Here is an 18,004-nt window from a genome sequence, read left to right on the forward strand (position 1 = left end):
TTAGGATATATAGGCCCCTCAACCCTGTTTCTACACTCCCTCATAAATCTAAGCTTATGGTTTATTTTTCCATATCATAAGAAAAGATAAACCAATGACTTAAGACCTTTCCTGAAATGAATAGCAGCATATTACATGCACATTTCTACACCTGGCTTTTTGTACTCAATAATATATTTTGGAAATAATTTTGAAACAGTAAACAAAGGTCTTTTTCATTCTTTTATATAACTGTGTTAGAAAGTGGATGCACCTGGTGGATGTGCTTCAGTTTATCCGATCAGTTCCCTCTTGATGGGAATTTGGATTGTTTCTAGTTTTGTGCCATCAAAATAGTGCTGTAATAAATAAATTACACCATGAATGAAACTCTTCTTCTTCTTTTTTTTTTTTTGCCAGTGTATCTTTGGAAGAGAGTCTTATAATTGGAATTGTTGAGTAAGCAGATGTAATTTTGAGATCCCATTTCATACCCACTATGATGGCTATAATAATAATAATTGTAAAAGAACAATAACAAGTTTTGGTGAGGATGTAGATAAATTGTTAACTCTCATATGTTGCTAATGGGAATGGAAAAATGTAAAATGGTGCATCTGTTTTGGAAGCAGTTTGTCAGTTCCTCAAAAAGTTAAACACAGAGTTACCATATGACCCAGCCGTTCCACTTCTAGGTATATACTCAAGAGAACTGAAAACATATGCTCATACAAAAACTTGCACACAAATGTTCACGGCAATATTATTCATAATAACCAAAAAGTCAAAAAAACAAATGTCCATCAATGGATTAAACAAAATGTGGTATATACATATAATATTCAGCCACAAAAATGAAATATGGATACATGCTAAAACATTCAGCCACAAAAATGAAATATTGATACATGCTAAAACATGGATGCTCCTTCTAACTGATAATAATAAAAAAATAAAAAATAAATTTAAACATGTCTAAAATTTGAAAAAAAAAAAAAACCATGGATGCCCCTTGAAAAACATTATGCTAAGAAGCCAGATAGCTATATTATATGATTCCATTTATATGGAATATCCAGAATGGACAAATCCATTGATACGCAAAGTATCTGTCTCTGATGATTGCCAGGGGCTGTGGGAAGGGGCATAGAGAGTGATGGGTATGGGTACCGGGTGTCTTTTTGGGGTGATGAAAATGTTCTGGAATTAGACAGTGGTGATAGTTGCACAGTCTTCTGAATATACTAAAAACCATTGAGTTGTTCACTTTAAATGGTGATTTTAATGGTAAGTAAATTATATCTCAATAAAAATTTTAAAATTAAAAAATAAAAAAACTAAGGGCACCTGGGTGGCTCAGATGGTTAAGCATCTGCCTTCAGCTCAGGTCATGATCCCGGGTCCTGGGATAGAGCCCCACATCGGGCTCCCTGCTCAGCAGGGAGACTGCTTCTCTCTCTCTCTCTCTCTCTCTCTCTCTCTGGCAAATAAATGAATAAAATCTTTCAAAAAAAAAAAAAAAAAACTAAAAGAAGAAGGATCCTTGACCAATGATGAAAATGCACTATCAATCCAGGAGTGAAACTCAGAACCCTGTGCCTGGAGGATAGAGAGAAATATTGATAAAATTGAGTTTGGGAAAATGTGGGGGAAAAGCGTCTCCCATACATTGTTGGTGTCAGTATAACCTGGCATATTCATTTAGGTAAGCAATTTAGTAGTAGTCTATCAAAAAAATAATAATAAAACACATACCCTATGATCCAGAATTTTCATTTGTAGGAATCTAAAATCAATGTGTGGCTGGCACAGTTAGCACCCAGTGAATGTTCTTTCCTAATATAAAGGTGATAATCACAGGGAGAGATAATAAATTATGCAATAAACTCTACAGCCAAATTCAGCTCTCACTTTTGCTTCTTTTTGGAAAAATAATAAGACAGTGTTTATACCATAGGGTAGTATGACCATGAAATTTCTGCTCTTTTAATCTTTGCAAGCTGCATAAAGTGGAAAGCAAAATTCTGCCCTAAAATATAAGGTCATTTCTAGAAATACCGCGTATATACTTAAAAGAAGAGTTAAAGATTTTCAGGTAGAGTTCCAGCCTCTTGAGAAGAGATCATGGGGTGCATGGAGTGGGGAGGGAGTAGGAAAACCGAGCTTGAGCCTCAGCCAAAGCTCATGAAGCTACAAAAAAGCCAAGACATATTCAGAGTGACATATGCATGAAGCCTCATGATAATCAGCGGTGGCTATGCAGCAATGGACAAACTCAGTGACTACTGAAAGATGTGCCTTAGTGAACTCCTACCTTTTTTCCCTTTAATTCTTTCTCCAAATGGCGATTCCCCTTAAATGTAGCATTGCCATGATTTGTAAACACTTTGTGCTTTGTTCATCACACAAAGAGTTCAATCAATGCAGAAAAGGCCCAAGGAGAGGACATCATGTCAGTCCACTTCCAATTAATCATCCCAGTCCCTTCAGCCCATGAAAACATACCCTGAAGTCAACTAGCTCCAGTTTCAGGGAAAACATCATCAAAGAGAAATAGCTTCTGGAATCTGCCCCATAACCCAGAAGGTGACAAGTGACAGCTACACCTCCAGGATGCTCTTTGCATTAACCCCCCTCTGGAGCTGATCCTATGGAAGCATGGAGTGTCCATCAGCCCCCCACTGCTTGCCACTACTCCCCATATCTCACCCACCCAGCATGGTGAGACATGGCGGGGAGACAGGGATTGTGACATAAACAAATGGCCTCAGGCTGATATATGTAAATGCCAGCCCAGGATCTTCCTAGTAGGGACACCACCTGTGAAGCCCTCATAACAGCCAACCTCTTGCAACCGCCAAGCTGAGGGCCTCGTCCGCTGCGGGGAGGAGGGACCCCCTCCCTAGGAGACCACAAGATTCTTACAGAGAAGGGATCCAGAGCTCCGGACGGCCGGTGGCAATCATGTAGGCACCATGGAAACTGCTATGTGTGTTTGCTCTCCATGTTGCACATGGCAGAGATGTTGTCCTCGGTTATGCTCCTGTCTGTGCTGCAAGTTCCTCTTCACCTCCGAGCGGAACTGCACCTGCTTCCCCTGCCCTTACAAGGACGAGCGCAACTGCCAGTGCTGCCACTGCACCTGCTCCGAGAACCCCAACTGCCACTGGTGCTGCTGCTCCTGGGCCAATGACCCCAACTGCAAGTGCTGTTGTACGACCAGCAGCAACCTCCAGTGTTACTACTACGAGAGCCGCTGTTGCCGCAATGCCTCCATCACGTTCCACAAGGGCCGCCTCAGGAGCATCCGCATCTCGTAAGTGCCCGCTGCCCCCACCCCGAGGCCATTTCTCTACCCTGAGAAGAGGAGGCCAAAGATTCTGTAGCAATTAAGCGTGTCCCACACAGCCAGTAACCGCGGCTAGCCATGAGTTCGAAATCCACTCCCCGCCAGCCCTGTGAATGAGCACGGCGCTCTCTCACTTGCACCCAGTAGGGGGCGCTAATACTTAGCGCGTCAGCCACCTGCCAGGCACTGCATGTGTGACCCCAGGCAACCTTCACGCCATGCCCACCACGCCGGTGAGGAAACTGAGCCTTTGCAAGGTCCAGTGGCCCAGGATCACCTAGGTAATAAGATGCAGCCAGACTTTGAACCCAGACTGTATCTTAACTTAAAAATGCTGTACTGCAAAATGGAGAGTATAACGTCTGCCATGATTCAGCGGGTATGGGGATTAATGTATGTACTTTGTAATCTGTTATGTGATATAAAAATATAAATTGCCCTTTTTCTTCCTCCTCTGAACTTTTGATACCTTAACATGTATTGGAAAAGTTAACAACTTCCACAGGCCATTTTTGACCCCTGTGTCCTATATAAGTACCCCAGAGGGCCATCAACTCCTGCAGCCTTCTCTTTCTATCTGGAAGTCATGCAGCTTAGGGTCTCAGTTACTTGCATGGGGCATTAACCTTCTGTGTCGAGTACTGCATGTTCTCTTCCTGTTCTGAGGGAGACAGTTCTTTTATGTCACATTTGAGGGGTATCTCAAGCAGCAAAGGCAGACTTCTTAGATGAGAAAAGATCAAAGACCAGAACTACAAGATGGCAGCATTGGAGAGGCAGAAAATGAGAGGCAGGTTTAAAGCTTTTCAAGGCTGGAAAAACAATTCCGTGAGCAAAGATTCAGTGAATTTGGGAGAAGAATAGGATCCACTTTGCAGTTCAGCACTTAGTAGGTGCTTAATAAACTGTACTCTCTATTCATGGACCTCTCACGGTGTTTGCATGAATAGAGAACCCAGGGGTCTTGGATAAAAGCCCAAAAGTTCTCGGGTGCAGAAAGTAACATCGACATTCTTCTCTCCTGACTCAACTGCCCCATTTTCTGCATATCGGCAATGGAGAGTCACTGACCATATTTCAACAGAGGAGGGATGACTTTGGTGCTTTGGGAAGATGCCTTAGGTCAGTAGCTCCCAAACTTTGCTTTACATTAGAATCACCTGGGGATCTTTACAAAGGTCCTCATCCCCAGACATTCTGATTTCACTGGTGTGGGGTATCACCTGGGCATCAGAATTGTAAAATTCTGATTTTTCACCAGTTGCACCGTTAGGCACCCAGTGTGCTTCCCATCTTGTAGACAAGATTTTTATCTGGTTATCCACTAGGAGATCTACCCCCACTTCCTCACCTAAAATGAGGTTAAATCCCATAATAACTTGCGGAGGCCTTCCCCACCCCAGGTGATTCTAAAGTACAGATGGCCTGGAGGGAACCGAAGGGAAGCTGGGAGACCTGCCATGTGACACAGTGAGAACTCAGGTACTGGGAGAATAGTCCTAAATTGGAAGGAGGGGGCTGTGCAGAATAGGAGAGGCCCGATATCTTAGCAAGAAGGCAAGGCTGCTGGGTTTGGTGGCTATTTGGGCATGGAACCATGGCCACTGAATGCCCAGCTCCAAGCCTGAGGCTTTCCGAGGATGGTCAGAGATGCTACTGCAAGTGTCAGGAGGTGGGCTGTGGGTACACTGAGGTTTATCTTCCAGCTGGCCTCTCTCCTGGTTTCTGAATCACTGCCTCCCTGCTCTCTCTCTCTTCCCCCAGCATCACCCTCCCTCCCTCCTTCTTCTTGATTTCTCACGCTGTCTCCCTTTATATTACACCTTGATCCTCAGAATCCCACCTTCTTGAACTAGAGAGGTTCATCCAGCTACCACGTGTACAACTGACTGTACCTCCAGTGATTCCTTGCAGGGCCCAGGCACAAGACTGAGAAAGCAGAGAGGGAATGGAGCCAAGAACATTGTGGCCAGCAGGCCTAGGACCCAGCTTCCAAATCCCTAAGGGATGAGCTTCCCAGGAGCCTGAGTCCCCACAAAAGGGGACTCTCTGTCACCACAGGGCCACTCCCTTCATACTTCCAGTATGCTTGGGCAGCACCTTTGACTACCTGGGCTCTAAGATATAGGTCCCTGGCTAAGAGATGGGGAAGTAGATGGGGGCATATAGGGACTACAAGAAGCCAGAAGCAGAAAAGAATACATCCACACTGCCAAGATCAACACCCAAATATCACTAATGTAAACAGAAGAGAAGAGACAGGAATAGTCACAAATTGTGTATCTGCTTCCATTTCTATCCCCACAGCTAACTTATTTATTTTCAGAAACTGCTTTAGCCCTGATTATAGCCTCTTAGAACATGCACTTGAATTTTATAAGTATGCTTTTATTTCATCCATGGTTCTTAGAATTAAATATATGAAATCAGCCTCAGCAATTAGACAAAGAATCAACACAGACAGAGGCGCACACACACACACACACACAAGAGTAGAAGCACACACTTCTCCTGGACTTGACCATTGTTGTCCTCTACTGTGGACATTAGCTGGCTAGTACCAGAGGGGAGTAACTGCAGTGGCCACATTTACTGAGTCCTTACTATGTGCCAGCAGTTAAGCACTTTATCATGGATTACCTCATGTAGACTTTGTAAAATTCTCACGAAGGACATAGGATTGTGAGCTTTGAGCTTTGGATTACAGATGAGGAAACTGAGAATGGGAGAGGTTAAGAAACTCATTTTGAAGGTGCAGCTCTGAAGGGTGTACTCCACCATGAGCAATCTGCCCCTAGAGCCTAGACCCTTAACTTTTACCTATCAGTCTGCTGGTTGGAGCACTCGGGTTCTAGACTTGGCTCAGGACTGAACTCCTACTGTCCTCGGAAGGACACTTTACCCATCCATTTTACATACAAAAATAATGATGATGTCAATGCCTGCCAAGCAAAACTCACCAAGAACACACCTGTAGGTGGACAAGATTGGATTTACCGAGTCATTGCGACAAGAGAGAACATACGCCATGGTTAAGAGTGTTGTGTCTTGGTAAGAAGGCCTCCGCAAGTTATTATGGGATTTAACCTCATTTTAGGTGAGGAAGTAGGGGTAGATCTCCTAGTGGATAACCAGATAAAAATCTTGTCTACAAGATGGGAAGCACACTGGGTGCCTAACGGTGCAACTGGTGAAAAAGCAGTACGCTCCCACTAAACAGAATAGGCCAGGTTTGGTCATTTTTGTGGTCTGGACAATATTCTTGTTTTGCCTGCATTCAAACAGGATGAAGTGGTCTTATTTCTGCTTTGCTCCATCACAGTCTCAGAAGGGCTTTGTGGGGTGTTGGTATTCTGTGACATTATTGATGGGCAACATCACCCAGCCAACATCACCCCAACACCAAGGCTCAGCTGATGGTGCCAGGCCAGTCTCTTCTGCTTTCTCTTGCTCAAAAATCACAACATGCAGTGTCCACTGCTCACTGTGTTCCAGGGGCTGCTTTCAAGCTTTGTAGGTATGAAATGTAATTTTAATCCCCTCAAGAAACTCTATATAATATGACTACTAATTTTATTGGGAGGAAAAAGGCAGAGAGAGGTTAATTAACTGACTTGAGGTCGCCCAGCTAAAAGAATAGCGGAGGCAGGTTTAGAACCCGGGTGCCCCGCCACAGAGCCCATGCTCCCCACCATCACACTGGCCTGCCTGGCAGTGAACCCCCAGTTCTTTCAGAGGCCGGAAACGGGGTGAGCTCAGGAGCCTGCCTCCTGAAGCCCTCCCCATGTCTGCTTCTCCTTCCAGCTCGAAGACCGCGCTGCGCATCGGGAGCAGCGACACCCAGGTGGATGAGGTGAAGGCGACGCCCGCGAACAGCAACCTGGTGGACCATCTCTCGTGCCCCATGTGCAGCCGGCTGCGCCTGCACTCCTTCATGCTGCCCTGCAACCACAGCCTGTGCGAGAAGTGCCTGCGACAACTGCAAAAGCACGCCGAGGTCACCGAGAACTTCTTCATCCTCATCTGCCCCGTGTGCAACCGCTCGCACTGCATGCCCTACAGCCACAAGATGCAGCTGCCCGAGAATTACCTGCGCGGGCGCCTCACCAAGCGCTACATGCAGCAGCACGGCTACCTCAAGTGGCGCTTCGACCGCTCCTCCGGGCCCATCGTCTGCCAGGTCTGCCGCAACCGGCGCATCGCCTACAAGCGCTGCATCACCTGCCGTCTCAACCTGTGTAACGACTGCCTCAAGACCTTCCACTCGGACGTGGCCATGCAGGACCACGTCTTCGTGGACACCAGCACCGAGGACCAGGATGAGAAGATCTGCATCCACCACCCGTCCAGCCGCATCATTGAGTACTGCCGCCACGACAACCAGCTGCTCTGCACCTTCTGCAAGACGGCTTTCCACAGCGGCCACGACACCATCAGCCTCATCGACGCCTGCTCCGAAAGGGCCGCTGCACTCTTCAGTGCCATCGCCAAGTTCAAAGCAGGTGCTGGTCCCCTTCCTTCTCCTGCACAGTAATTTCTAGTTCAGGAACTGTTGGGCAAAACGGCTCTGGGCAGCCTGTTTGGTGAGAGCCTCCCCCACCTGGTGGGGCAATCCAAGCACTGAGAAACACTTTGCTAGGCTGCAAGGCATTGGCCTGGTGTGCACGCCTGGCAACCACCAGCCTCTTAACCTCCCTGCGCCTTGGTTTTTTCATCTGTAAAATGGGCATAGTAATAGTAACTCCTTTGTGAGGACTAAATGGGTTACCCTATGTGTAGCATGCAAAAAAAAATATCTGGCACGTAATCAGCACAGGAAGATTCTATAATCTTGGTTACAATCGTCATGACCTTGGACCTTGTTTCCTCCTTTGAAAAGTGATAAATTTGATCTTCTAGTATCTGTGAGCCTTTCTAAAGTTGTCACTAAAGTTGGATGTCTTTGGTATTTTCCCAATTTGCAGAAGGAAAGAATTAAGTCAATGTTGAAATCATTTCTATTTTAAATTTTCCTCAACAGTGTTTTCCCCAAACTTGTAAATAGCAAAGTAAATGAACTGGTAGCAAACACATAAAAACAGAAATACTCAGAAATAGCAATAACATTCTGGTCAACAGCTGGTTTTCCTTCTGCATGCCTGCTCAGGGTTATTTATATTGGCTTACCTATAAAATTGGTAGTTTGTGTAAGGGTAACTGACCCTAGTTTCCATGCTGGAATGTGGTACAACAATATTTTGGAGAGCTCAGCAAAGATACCCATAATTTCTGGGTGTGGATCTACCTGATTAGACATGAGGATCTCAGGCATCCTTTTACGGCTCTTTGCCCCTGGGAATAGCTTCCTTGAATAGAAGCGTACTATGCCCAGGCCTAATTTTCTCAATCATCCTACCATACAGGCATTAAAATTCCTTCCATGAATAAGACAACAGAGATTCTAAGAAGTCATTGGCACAAGGCAGCTAGTAAATGGGCAGTTCTGGACTATCTGACTCCAACACCCACATTAAATCCATAACATTCATTTGACAACCTACTCTATGCTAAACAGTGACCAGAATCTAAAGATTGAAAGATTGAAAAGCAACAGAAACCACCACCACCACCACCTGTGGTCTATTCCCTTAAGGACTGGATGACAGTCAAGTGACCAAAGTGCACCAGATCACCCCAGCCCTTTCCCTTTGTCGGATATTTCAGTGCCCCTGTGTAAACATGCCTAAACATATGAGTGGGAGGCAGTTTTTCTCTGAGCTGCACACAAAGGTCCTGTTGGACATAGACATGGGTCAGAGATGGGCTTTGCTAACTCTGTCACCTAGGACCTCTCACTAGCATGCATATTTCAGAAATACCTTCACTTCCCAATTGTTTCTATTAGGAAACATTGTTTATCAATTGATATTTATTCAGTTTTAGAACTACCGCCAAGGAAATCTCTATATTAAAGAAACTCTATAGGAGCCATATTGCCAAAGAAATGGGTGGCCCCTTTGGTTCTAGAGGGTTTTCTTAAGGTAGACTCGCTGCCTGGGCTCAGCTGGATTCTCTGGGGCCTCAGCATAGGGAAGGGGCTGCTGCCTACAGTCTGCTGTGGCCCCCAGGTAACCACAGGAAGCTTGGGTTTTTTAACAGAGGGGAAATCTAAGATAGTTTTCTCAGAGTCCAGGGCACCTATAAGTCAGACAATGAAATTCAATTCAATGTAAGGGGACACTAGTACAAGTTCCAGACAGCCCAGCAATTGGAAGGGACAGGGGTCACCTTCAAAGCATATCCATTTATACGTAGGTAAAGAATTTAGCCCTGTCCATCCTTGCTAAGGGAACCACCCCCCCCCAAATTTTTTTAACCAGGTTTCAAACTTGCTCTTAAGGATTCAATTCACTTTTGAGGAAGGTGCCATAAATCTACATTTTAAACAGATCTTCAGGTAATTCAAAAGCAGATGGTCTGACAATACACTGAGAAACTCTGGGCCCTGGAGGGAAGATCAAGTTTAGGTCAATTGATTGAATCTGTGGTGTTGATTCCAGCTACACATTGGAACCACCTGTGGAGCTTTGCTAACTAGGACCAGCGACAATGGCACCACCCAGGAGCCTGTTAGGCATGCAGAATCAGGCCCTACCCATACCAATTTCATGGGAATCTGCATTTTTAACAAGATCCTCAGAAGATCCCTTGGATTAGATTCTAAACGCAGCTACAAACTGCCTCATCTGGATTACTGAGTCCTAACTCAGGCCAATTCAGAGTCTCAGCAAGTGAGGCCAAGGGAGGAGTTTTCTTTAAAGTTACCCAGAAAATTCTGATGCTCACAGAGGGCTGAGAACCACAGTTGGAGCAATTAAGAACATAGGCTTTGGAGTTAGACAAATAGAATTAGAGACAGGCCTTGGTTTCTCCTATTTACTTGCTGTCATTAGACAATAACTTAACCTCTCCGAGCCTTAGTTTCCTCATCTATAAATGGCAACAATATCTTCCTCCTAGGAAGATAAGTGTTATAGATGATAATACAGAAATGTGATCCATAATATGTGTATCATCTAGATCTGGTCCATAATAAATGTTTAATAAACAATAGCTACTTTTAAGTGTACTGCCTGAAAAAGATGTTGATTTAACTTTGCTCTAAGACTAGCTCTTGCAAAGTTGCCATATTTATAAGACAGGGGGAGGGATGCTTCTGGCTTCCTCTTTCTCTTCTCCTGCTGCTGCCTCTTTCCCTCTCATCTAAGGAATTTTTATCCTATCTCTCAGGACTTTACATAAACATAATCCTTAATAAAGCAAGGAATTTCCTATGCAAGTGTCTTTGGCAATCAGTGAGTAACTATTGAATAGTCAAAGAAATTAATGAATAAAGTGGAATTTCAACTGCCATAGGCCACAGTGGGGTTTGAGTCAGGGGAGAGTGGGGAGCACTTCTCAGCACCTCTGCAATCACCCTGATTGTTTCCTGTTCAGCCCCCAACGGCATTGCTTCTGTGCCAGTATGAGGGAGGAGGTGGGCAGAGGAAACAGCGGCTTCACAAAATAGGGCCAGAGAGTGGCATTTACCCCAAAGATGTTAGAAAATAGAACAGATTGGCTTTCACTCAATAAATACCTCTCAAGCCCTCCTACACACCCTAGTCATAGTGAAAACCAAGACAGCCACAGTCCCTGTTCTCGTGGCCCAACAGGACTCTCGGGTTTCCCTTAGTCAAATGCACATAATTGTTACAATGGCCACCACCCACAAAGGTCCAGCTTACTGTGTACCCAGGACTATGTTAAGAACCAAGTACAAAAAATTCTGGGGCACCGCTACTCATGAGTGAAATTGGTGAGAGTTATAGCCCATCAATTCACTGCAAAGTTGACCATTCAGGGGAGGATCTCATCTTTAGACTAGGCCACAGAAGGTTGACATGTCTTCACATAGTTGTCGCTGCCTGATGCCTAAAATACTGTAAAGCCAACAAAGCTGCTCATTTCACAGAGATGTGCCACATACTTTCTTTCATAGTATTCTCTATACTGTAGTATCACTGGATTTATGAGTGCCTTGACTGTCAGTGCCCTTTCATATTCATATATGTATCCCTAGTACCTTGGAAGGCATATGACATGTAACAGGTGTTCAGTAAATGTTTGTTGAATGACTGAGTGAACTTATAATCCAAAAACCACTTAAGAGGATATGGGACAAATTGGGTTCTCCTTGAAGTGCAACAGCAGACTCTTTCTTGGAAGGAAATGGGGGAAAGGCAAGAGAGGGAGCCCAGCGGACTTCCTACTGTTGTCTAGGGCTAGGTTTTGGGTGAATTAGGCAAGGCAGCATTAAAAGAAGTTATCAGAAATTTAGTTCTTAGAAAATTTAGTTCTTTCGCACAGGGAAAACCAGTCACTTTGTGACATCACCTCTTCTTAAGTCCAACGTGCTGACAAGGGAAGTCTGGTAAAAACTCATATCAAGGGTGGTCTTGAACTTTAAATTCCAACTCAGGGCCACAGAGACTACTATAGAAATAACTATGCCAGGAAAGAAAGGCTGTTATTCCTGGGGTAAGTATTAGACAAGGAGGCCGAGAGGGAATTCCTGAGGGAGGCCAGATGCACCTCATAAACCTGTTCTAGCCTATTTCAGTTCAACTACAAGTGCCTTCCCTCCCTCTCCACCCACTTCCATGGGGTCCAAAGGAATTTGCTCCAGTTTTCTACTGGCTTTGACATCTGGGGAGATGAAAATTTTAACCAAAGTAACTCACCTGGTTGTTTTGCAGTCCGCTATGAGATTGATAATGACCTAATGGAGTTCAACATTTTAAAAAACAGCTTTAAAGCTGACAAGGAGGTGAAGCGAAAAGAGATCCGAAATGGATTTCTCAAGCTGCGCAGCATTCTACAGGAGAAGGAGAAGTCCATCATGGAGCAAATAGAGAATCTGGAGGTGTCCAGGCAGAAGGAGATTGAAAAATACGTGTATGTCACAACCGTGAAAGTGAATGAAATGGATGGTCTGATTGCCTACTCCAAGGAAGCCCTGAAAGAGACAGGCCAGGTGGCATTTCTGCAGTCCGCCAAGATTTTGGTGGACCAGATTGAAGACGGCATCCAGAGCACCTATAGGCCTGACCCACAGCTCCGGCTACACTCCTTGCACTGCATGCCCTTGGACTTTGCTGAGCTTTCCAGTGCCATCCACGAGCTCTTCCCCACAGGACCCAAGAAGGTATGCTCCTCAGGGGACTCCCTGCCCTCCCCCTATCCCATGCACTCAGAAATGATGATTGCCAGGAAGGTCACTTTTAGCACTCACAGCTTCGGCAACCAGCAGATATACCAGCGAAGCTCCTCCTTACTGTCCTTCAACGCCACCAGTGGTGAGAAGGCCAAAATGGGTCTGGAAGCCTATGGGCGAGCCCAGTCCGCCACACCTGCCAAACCCACAGATGGCCTCTATACTTACTGGAGTGCAGGGGCAGACAACCAGTCTCTGCAGAACAGCAGCAGCTTCCACAACTGGTACTCATTCAATGATGGTACTGTGAAGACCCCAGGCCCAATTGTTATCTACCAGACTCTGGTGTATCCTAGAGCTGCCAAGGTAAGAAAGGCTCTGGGCCCATGGGGAAGGCAAGGGGGTGTGAGGTACGGAATGGAGGTGGGTAGTCAGGAACGGTTGCACTTACCTCTTTGATCTCTAGGGTCCAGTCACTCAAATCTGTTCCTCTGGATTCTTCATGGTCAGCCCATTCAAAAGGGATAAGTTCCTAAAATCTTAAGTACCCTAAGATTGGCTTAAACCAAACAACATATTTAACTCATAGTCAAAAATACATCTGAAAGCCCCAACCCCATTTCAAGGGCAACCCAAATTTGGGAACCAAAGTAATTTGAAGAGACTGCTTGAAGGGTGTAATATTTCCCAGGGGAAAGCCTGTAATAATAGAGAGAACACAGAAAATCAAATTGTAAATACAGGCTCCATTATCTATCAGCTGTGCTTCCTCTAAATTGCTAGCTTTTCTAAAGAAAGTATCCATACTCTCCATGATTTGGAAAGAATGGAAGGATAATCCCCAATGGAATCCCAATTCTTATCTCCTGAGATTCAAATTTTGGGGCTGTGGACCTCTCACAGACCTCCACCACTGCTATCATCCGACTTCAGGGCACATGACTCCTCCTTGACCTTCTTGGCCTAACATGACCTTTCCCTCAACATTCCTTTCAAATCCAGCTGAACATAAATTGAACTGTTTATAGAACGTGTCATTAAGGTTCAGGGAGAGAAACAGATTAACTTGCAATTAGATACTCTATCAGAGCAAATCTTGCCTCTCTTAGGGTTCCCTACAGGGACATCTCCCAGGCCAGCCCATGGCCTGCTTTCGTGTGGCAGAACTCATCTTTTGCCCCCATAATCTGACAACACTCCCAAAGACTTTCAGCATCCTTGAAGTTGAAACCATTGATTCTCAAACATTAATGTGCACCTGGAAGTCTTGTTAAAATGCACTTTTGTATCAAGGGTCTAAAAAACAAGAAAATGAAAACCAGACTCTGACCCAGCTTTACTTTGCTGTCCTCCTGAGACATCATAATCTATGTTTTAGAGTCTATAATTGCCAGCAAGAATGACCTTACATTGCAAAGTAGAATATACCTTCCCATGGGCTCTCAGACACAGCAAAAGTATCTCTGCCCTTCACAGAAGAGATGTCCACAACTAAACAGCTGAACCTTCATTTCCAAATGATCCTAGATCAGCAAAGCCTGCAGTGTTTGTGACATTAGCTCAGTGACGGCCTTAGGTCTCTCCATGCAACTTAGACTGCTTAGGAGATTGGCAGTTTCTTGCTCTGGAAGGGAAGGACTAGTGATATCTTTTCCATACTTGGGCTTGGAAAAGTCACCCCACACCACCAGTTAGGGGTCCCTGGATGAGCCCAAAAAAGGGGCCTACACAGGAAAACCTAGTTAAGACATTGCCTGTCAAGAAAGGGACACCTAAACCTACTGCCAAATATGGTATTTGATGTGAAGATATTATTGATCCCCATTAGGATCATGGAATGGAATTCACATGGGAAATATAGTGCTCAGTAATGCCCAAGATGAAATCTGTGTTGACTTCTCTCACAAATGATGGTTGACAGTCCTCTTTAGGCTTTCGGCATAAAAAACATTCTCAGAGTTAGTCTTATAACTTGTCAGTATGTATCTGAAAAATCCTAAGGAGTTTTTTCTAAAAACTCAATTTTATTTCTAGAAATCTTTCCCAGAGAAATGATTAAAAATTCAGATGAAGATTCATGCCCCAAAAGTCTTCATTGCAACATTATTTATTAGAGTGTAAAATTAGAAACAACCTAAACGTTCAACTATAGAAGGATTAAATCACTTATGGGCAGTTATTAAAATTGTGCTTTACTAAGTTTTTCATAATATAGGGAAATATGTAAAATATAACAAATGAAAGAAAGTAGGAATCAAAGCAATATAACCCAAATTATATATATCTCTGTGTTTGTGTATGTTCCAAAATTGGAAAGAAATTAATTATTAACTGAATTTTGGAATTATAGGTGATATTTATTTTCATCCCTTATATTTTTTCTGTATTTTCCAAGTCTTTTACAATGAATATGTTAGTTTTGATGATCAGAAAAAATTAAGTTAATTTTCACTGATGAATTATATAAATTTATAAAAGGTTTTAAAAGTATAAATACATAAAAATAACTACAAATTATATAAAGTCACAAAAATTTATGCACTTATGAGTAATTATAAATTAATTTTATAAACATAATATTTGAATTTATTAAAACTTGAAGAATGCAATATCTGTTTAGAAATATAATCAGTATAAAATATATGCAAAGCACAACCTAATTGACACTTGTTAGTATACCTCTTTCCAAAAGTTGATGTTTTATGTTTTGAGTGTGAACATATATTCTCCATGACTTGGGTAAGTCTTTTCACCTCTCTGGTACTCTACTTCTTTGTGTGTAAAATAGAGGGTTGGAATAGATATACTTTTCATCTTCTAGTAGTCTGTGGTTCTATTAGAATTTGCTTAATGTAACCTTCCTGAGCCTCAACTGTAAAATGGGATAATAAAATCTCCCTTCCAGGGAGTTGTGAAGACTAGGTAAGTTAGGCAATGTCAGACACAGAAGCTGATGCATAGAAGGTGTTCAATAAATGGCAGCTACCTTACTTAGTTGTGTCAGGAGACCAATGGTCACTGCCAATGTTGACTGATTGTAATAGAACCCAGAGAAGCATTCTTCTCTTCTTGAAATATATCACAAGCATCATGTCAGGCCTTATCAGGCAGCCTTTCAAGGCTGTTGCACATAGTCTACGTCAAAGTCCTCAGCAGATGGAGGAGATGGGGTCAGCTTAAACTCACCCCACTGATAGTTAATGACACAAATCTTTATGGGAAAGAAAGCTGAATGGTGTATATTGATATCACACCCACATGTTCATTGCTTCATAGGTTTACTGGACATGCCCAACAGAAGACGTGGACTCTTTTGAGATGGAATTTTATGAACTCGTTACTACCCCTCCTAACAATGTACGGACAGAGCTTTGTGGGCAAATTCGGGACATAATGCAGCAGAGTTTGGAGCTGCACAACCTGACCCCCAACACTGAGTATCTGTTTAAAGTTAGAGCCATCAATGACAATGGTCCTGGGCAATGGAGTGACATCTGCAAGGTACTGTGCACATTTTTCTCAGACAGACTTTCTTTATAAGCTCTGATGCAGCTCTGTTAGGATGATCACGAGATTACAGAACCGACTGTGTGACTGCCCCCTCTAATCCCAGAAAACTTGTTAACTCAGGTCAAAGAGAAGGCTGCTGGCCTCAACCAGCTTGGCAAATGAGGCCTGAAAATTGTTAGTTCAGTTTGATTCAAAAAACATTTGGGCCAGGCATTCTTTTAGGATGTAGAGATTTAGAGGAAAATAAGACATAACCCTTGCCTTCGAGGAGCTCAGGGTCTACTAAACAGATAATTGTGGTGTGAGAAGGACCAAAAAAAGAGCTCATTATTAGCCCTGGTGGTGACTCAAAGCAAGTGTATAGTGCCAGATTTAACACACATAAATACAGGACACATACAAAAAACAATTTTTAGTATAAGTATGTCCCATGCAATATTCTAGACATAGTTATACTAAAAATTTTTATTTGCTGTTTATCTGAAAGCCAAGGAATAGCCACTGAGCATGTCAGAATGGACTCCCAAAAAGAAGGGACAGAATTATTCCTATCTTCTTGGTGATGCAAGGCTGACTCTTCTTTATATCCTCAGGGGGTATACATTCATGAGTATAATTTTACTGATACTCAAATGAGAAAAGGAAGAAACATATCAAGACTTCCCATAGCTATTTTACTGTATAACCATGATGATGTTCTTTGGGATAAGAGTAGATTTATGGCTTAATCAGGGGTTCTTTAGAGGAAAGATAGTAAGTCCATTCATTTCAGCTTTTGAAAAGGGAGATTTATGGTACAGAGAGAGAGGAGTCTCATGAGACCACTTCCAGCCAGGACATACATCTGATCCCCAAAGGAACTAGAAAGCTATCAGTTCCTCTCCCTTTCTCTCTCTGTCTCTGTCCTCCCTCTGCCAGCCCTTCTACGTCTGCTTCTGTCTGAATCTATTCTACTTTCAGCTAGTTTGTAGTATCTCCTCTCCTAAATTCAGCTTGCTTGTGGTTTTGGATTGTCTTGGCCCAACCTCTGTGTGACCAACACAATCTGACTAGCAACACTCCCTTTGTCTCAGGTCCAGTGTTTGCAGAAGAGAATCTGACTGGTTGCTACCTCTAGTGATTGAGGGAAGCAGGAGGTAGGGTGGGGGCAGGATTATGCTGTTGGCCAGTGTACCAGTAGCAAGTCTGCTGTAGGTGGAAGGTCTCTAGTCCATCTGGACTGCTTCTGGAGGCAGTATCCACATGCACCCCTTCCCGCTCCCACAGAGGTCAGACACTCCCCTTGGGAAGGAAGTGGGATGAGAAAGTCAGCCTTGCTGCTCCTCTTTCTCTACCCCCGCCCATTCCCCTGTCAGGCAGATGGCTCAGAGCCCAATTCTTGTTGCTACCCTTCTCTCCCAAGCATGGAACACCCACAGCAGCTACCATATTTTGCAGCATGTCCTTTTGACTATGGATTCTTCCTTCCTCTAGTTCTATCTATCTTCCTTCTAATTTTTTAGAAATTCCTCAAAAATGTCTTGAACATGAAGGGCACTCAATGCTGTTACTAATTTTTTTTTTAAATGTATCTCCTGTCATTTTTCCATGCTAGGGTCAAGGACAGGGGTGGAGAGACTGAAATGTGTTGGCCCTTCTTAGGTAGATGTTTTGTCCTTCATCTTGAGCTCCAAACCCCCTGAAAACAAACTTCATGTCTAATTCATCTCTTTCTCCCACAATGCTTACCACAGCACTGTGCATATCTCGGGTTCTTAATGGTTATTGAATGAATACATGACTGAAAATGTGACCAAACAAATGAATATATGAATGAATGTCTAAATTAAAGAGTGAAGAAATAAACTGATGAATAAAATTAATAATTACAAAGTACCATAAGATGTCTGAAAGCTAAGTGTTTTATGCAATCAGTCAAGAAATTCCCCCTG

The 18,004-nt window shown here is 43.5% G+C and overlaps 1 protein-coding gene and 1 long non-coding RNA gene across 3 annotated transcripts in view; one reads left to right on the forward strand and one right to left on the reverse strand.

Annotated features, from left to right (window-relative positions):
• Nucleotides 1-235: 235 nt before the first annotated feature.
• On the reverse strand, nt 236-2,661 carry LOC113917595. Its single transcript, XR_003518291.1, has 3 exons — nt 2,485-2,661; nt 1,735-1,815; nt 236-338 (listed from the first exon to the last, which is right to left on the reverse strand). It is a non-coding gene; the product is annotated as an uncharacterized LOC113917595 (long non-coding RNA).
• Nucleotides 2,662-2,770: 109 nt separating this feature from the next.
• The window catches only part of TRIM42 (tripartite motif containing 42), a 31,344-nt gene continuing 16,110 nt past the window's right edge, over nt 2,771-18,004 (forward strand). The window contains exons 1-4 of one of the 2 annotated variants that reach the window (XM_027585470.2): nt 2,771-3,295; nt 7,133-7,830; nt 12,106-12,929; nt 15,840-16,064. In XM_027585470.2, coding sequence (XP_027441271.1) covers nt 2,955-3,295; nt 7,133-7,830; nt 12,106-12,929; nt 15,840-16,064 — 2,088 coding nt within the window. In that variant the 5' untranslated portion in view covers nt 2,771-2,954. The remainder of the gene's footprint in view (nt 3,296-7,132; nt 7,831-12,105; nt 12,930-15,839; nt 16,065-18,004) is intronic. The other variant, XM_027585471.2, reaches the window with a different exon arrangement.

The sequence above is a fragment of the Zalophus californianus genome, chromosome 1, assembly GCF_009762305.2.
Source record: "Zalophus californianus isolate mZalCal1 chromosome 1, mZalCal1.pri.v2, whole genome shotgun sequence".
Classification (NCBI taxonomy): domain Eukaryota; kingdom Metazoa; phylum Chordata; class Mammalia; order Carnivora; family Otariidae; genus Zalophus; species Zalophus californianus.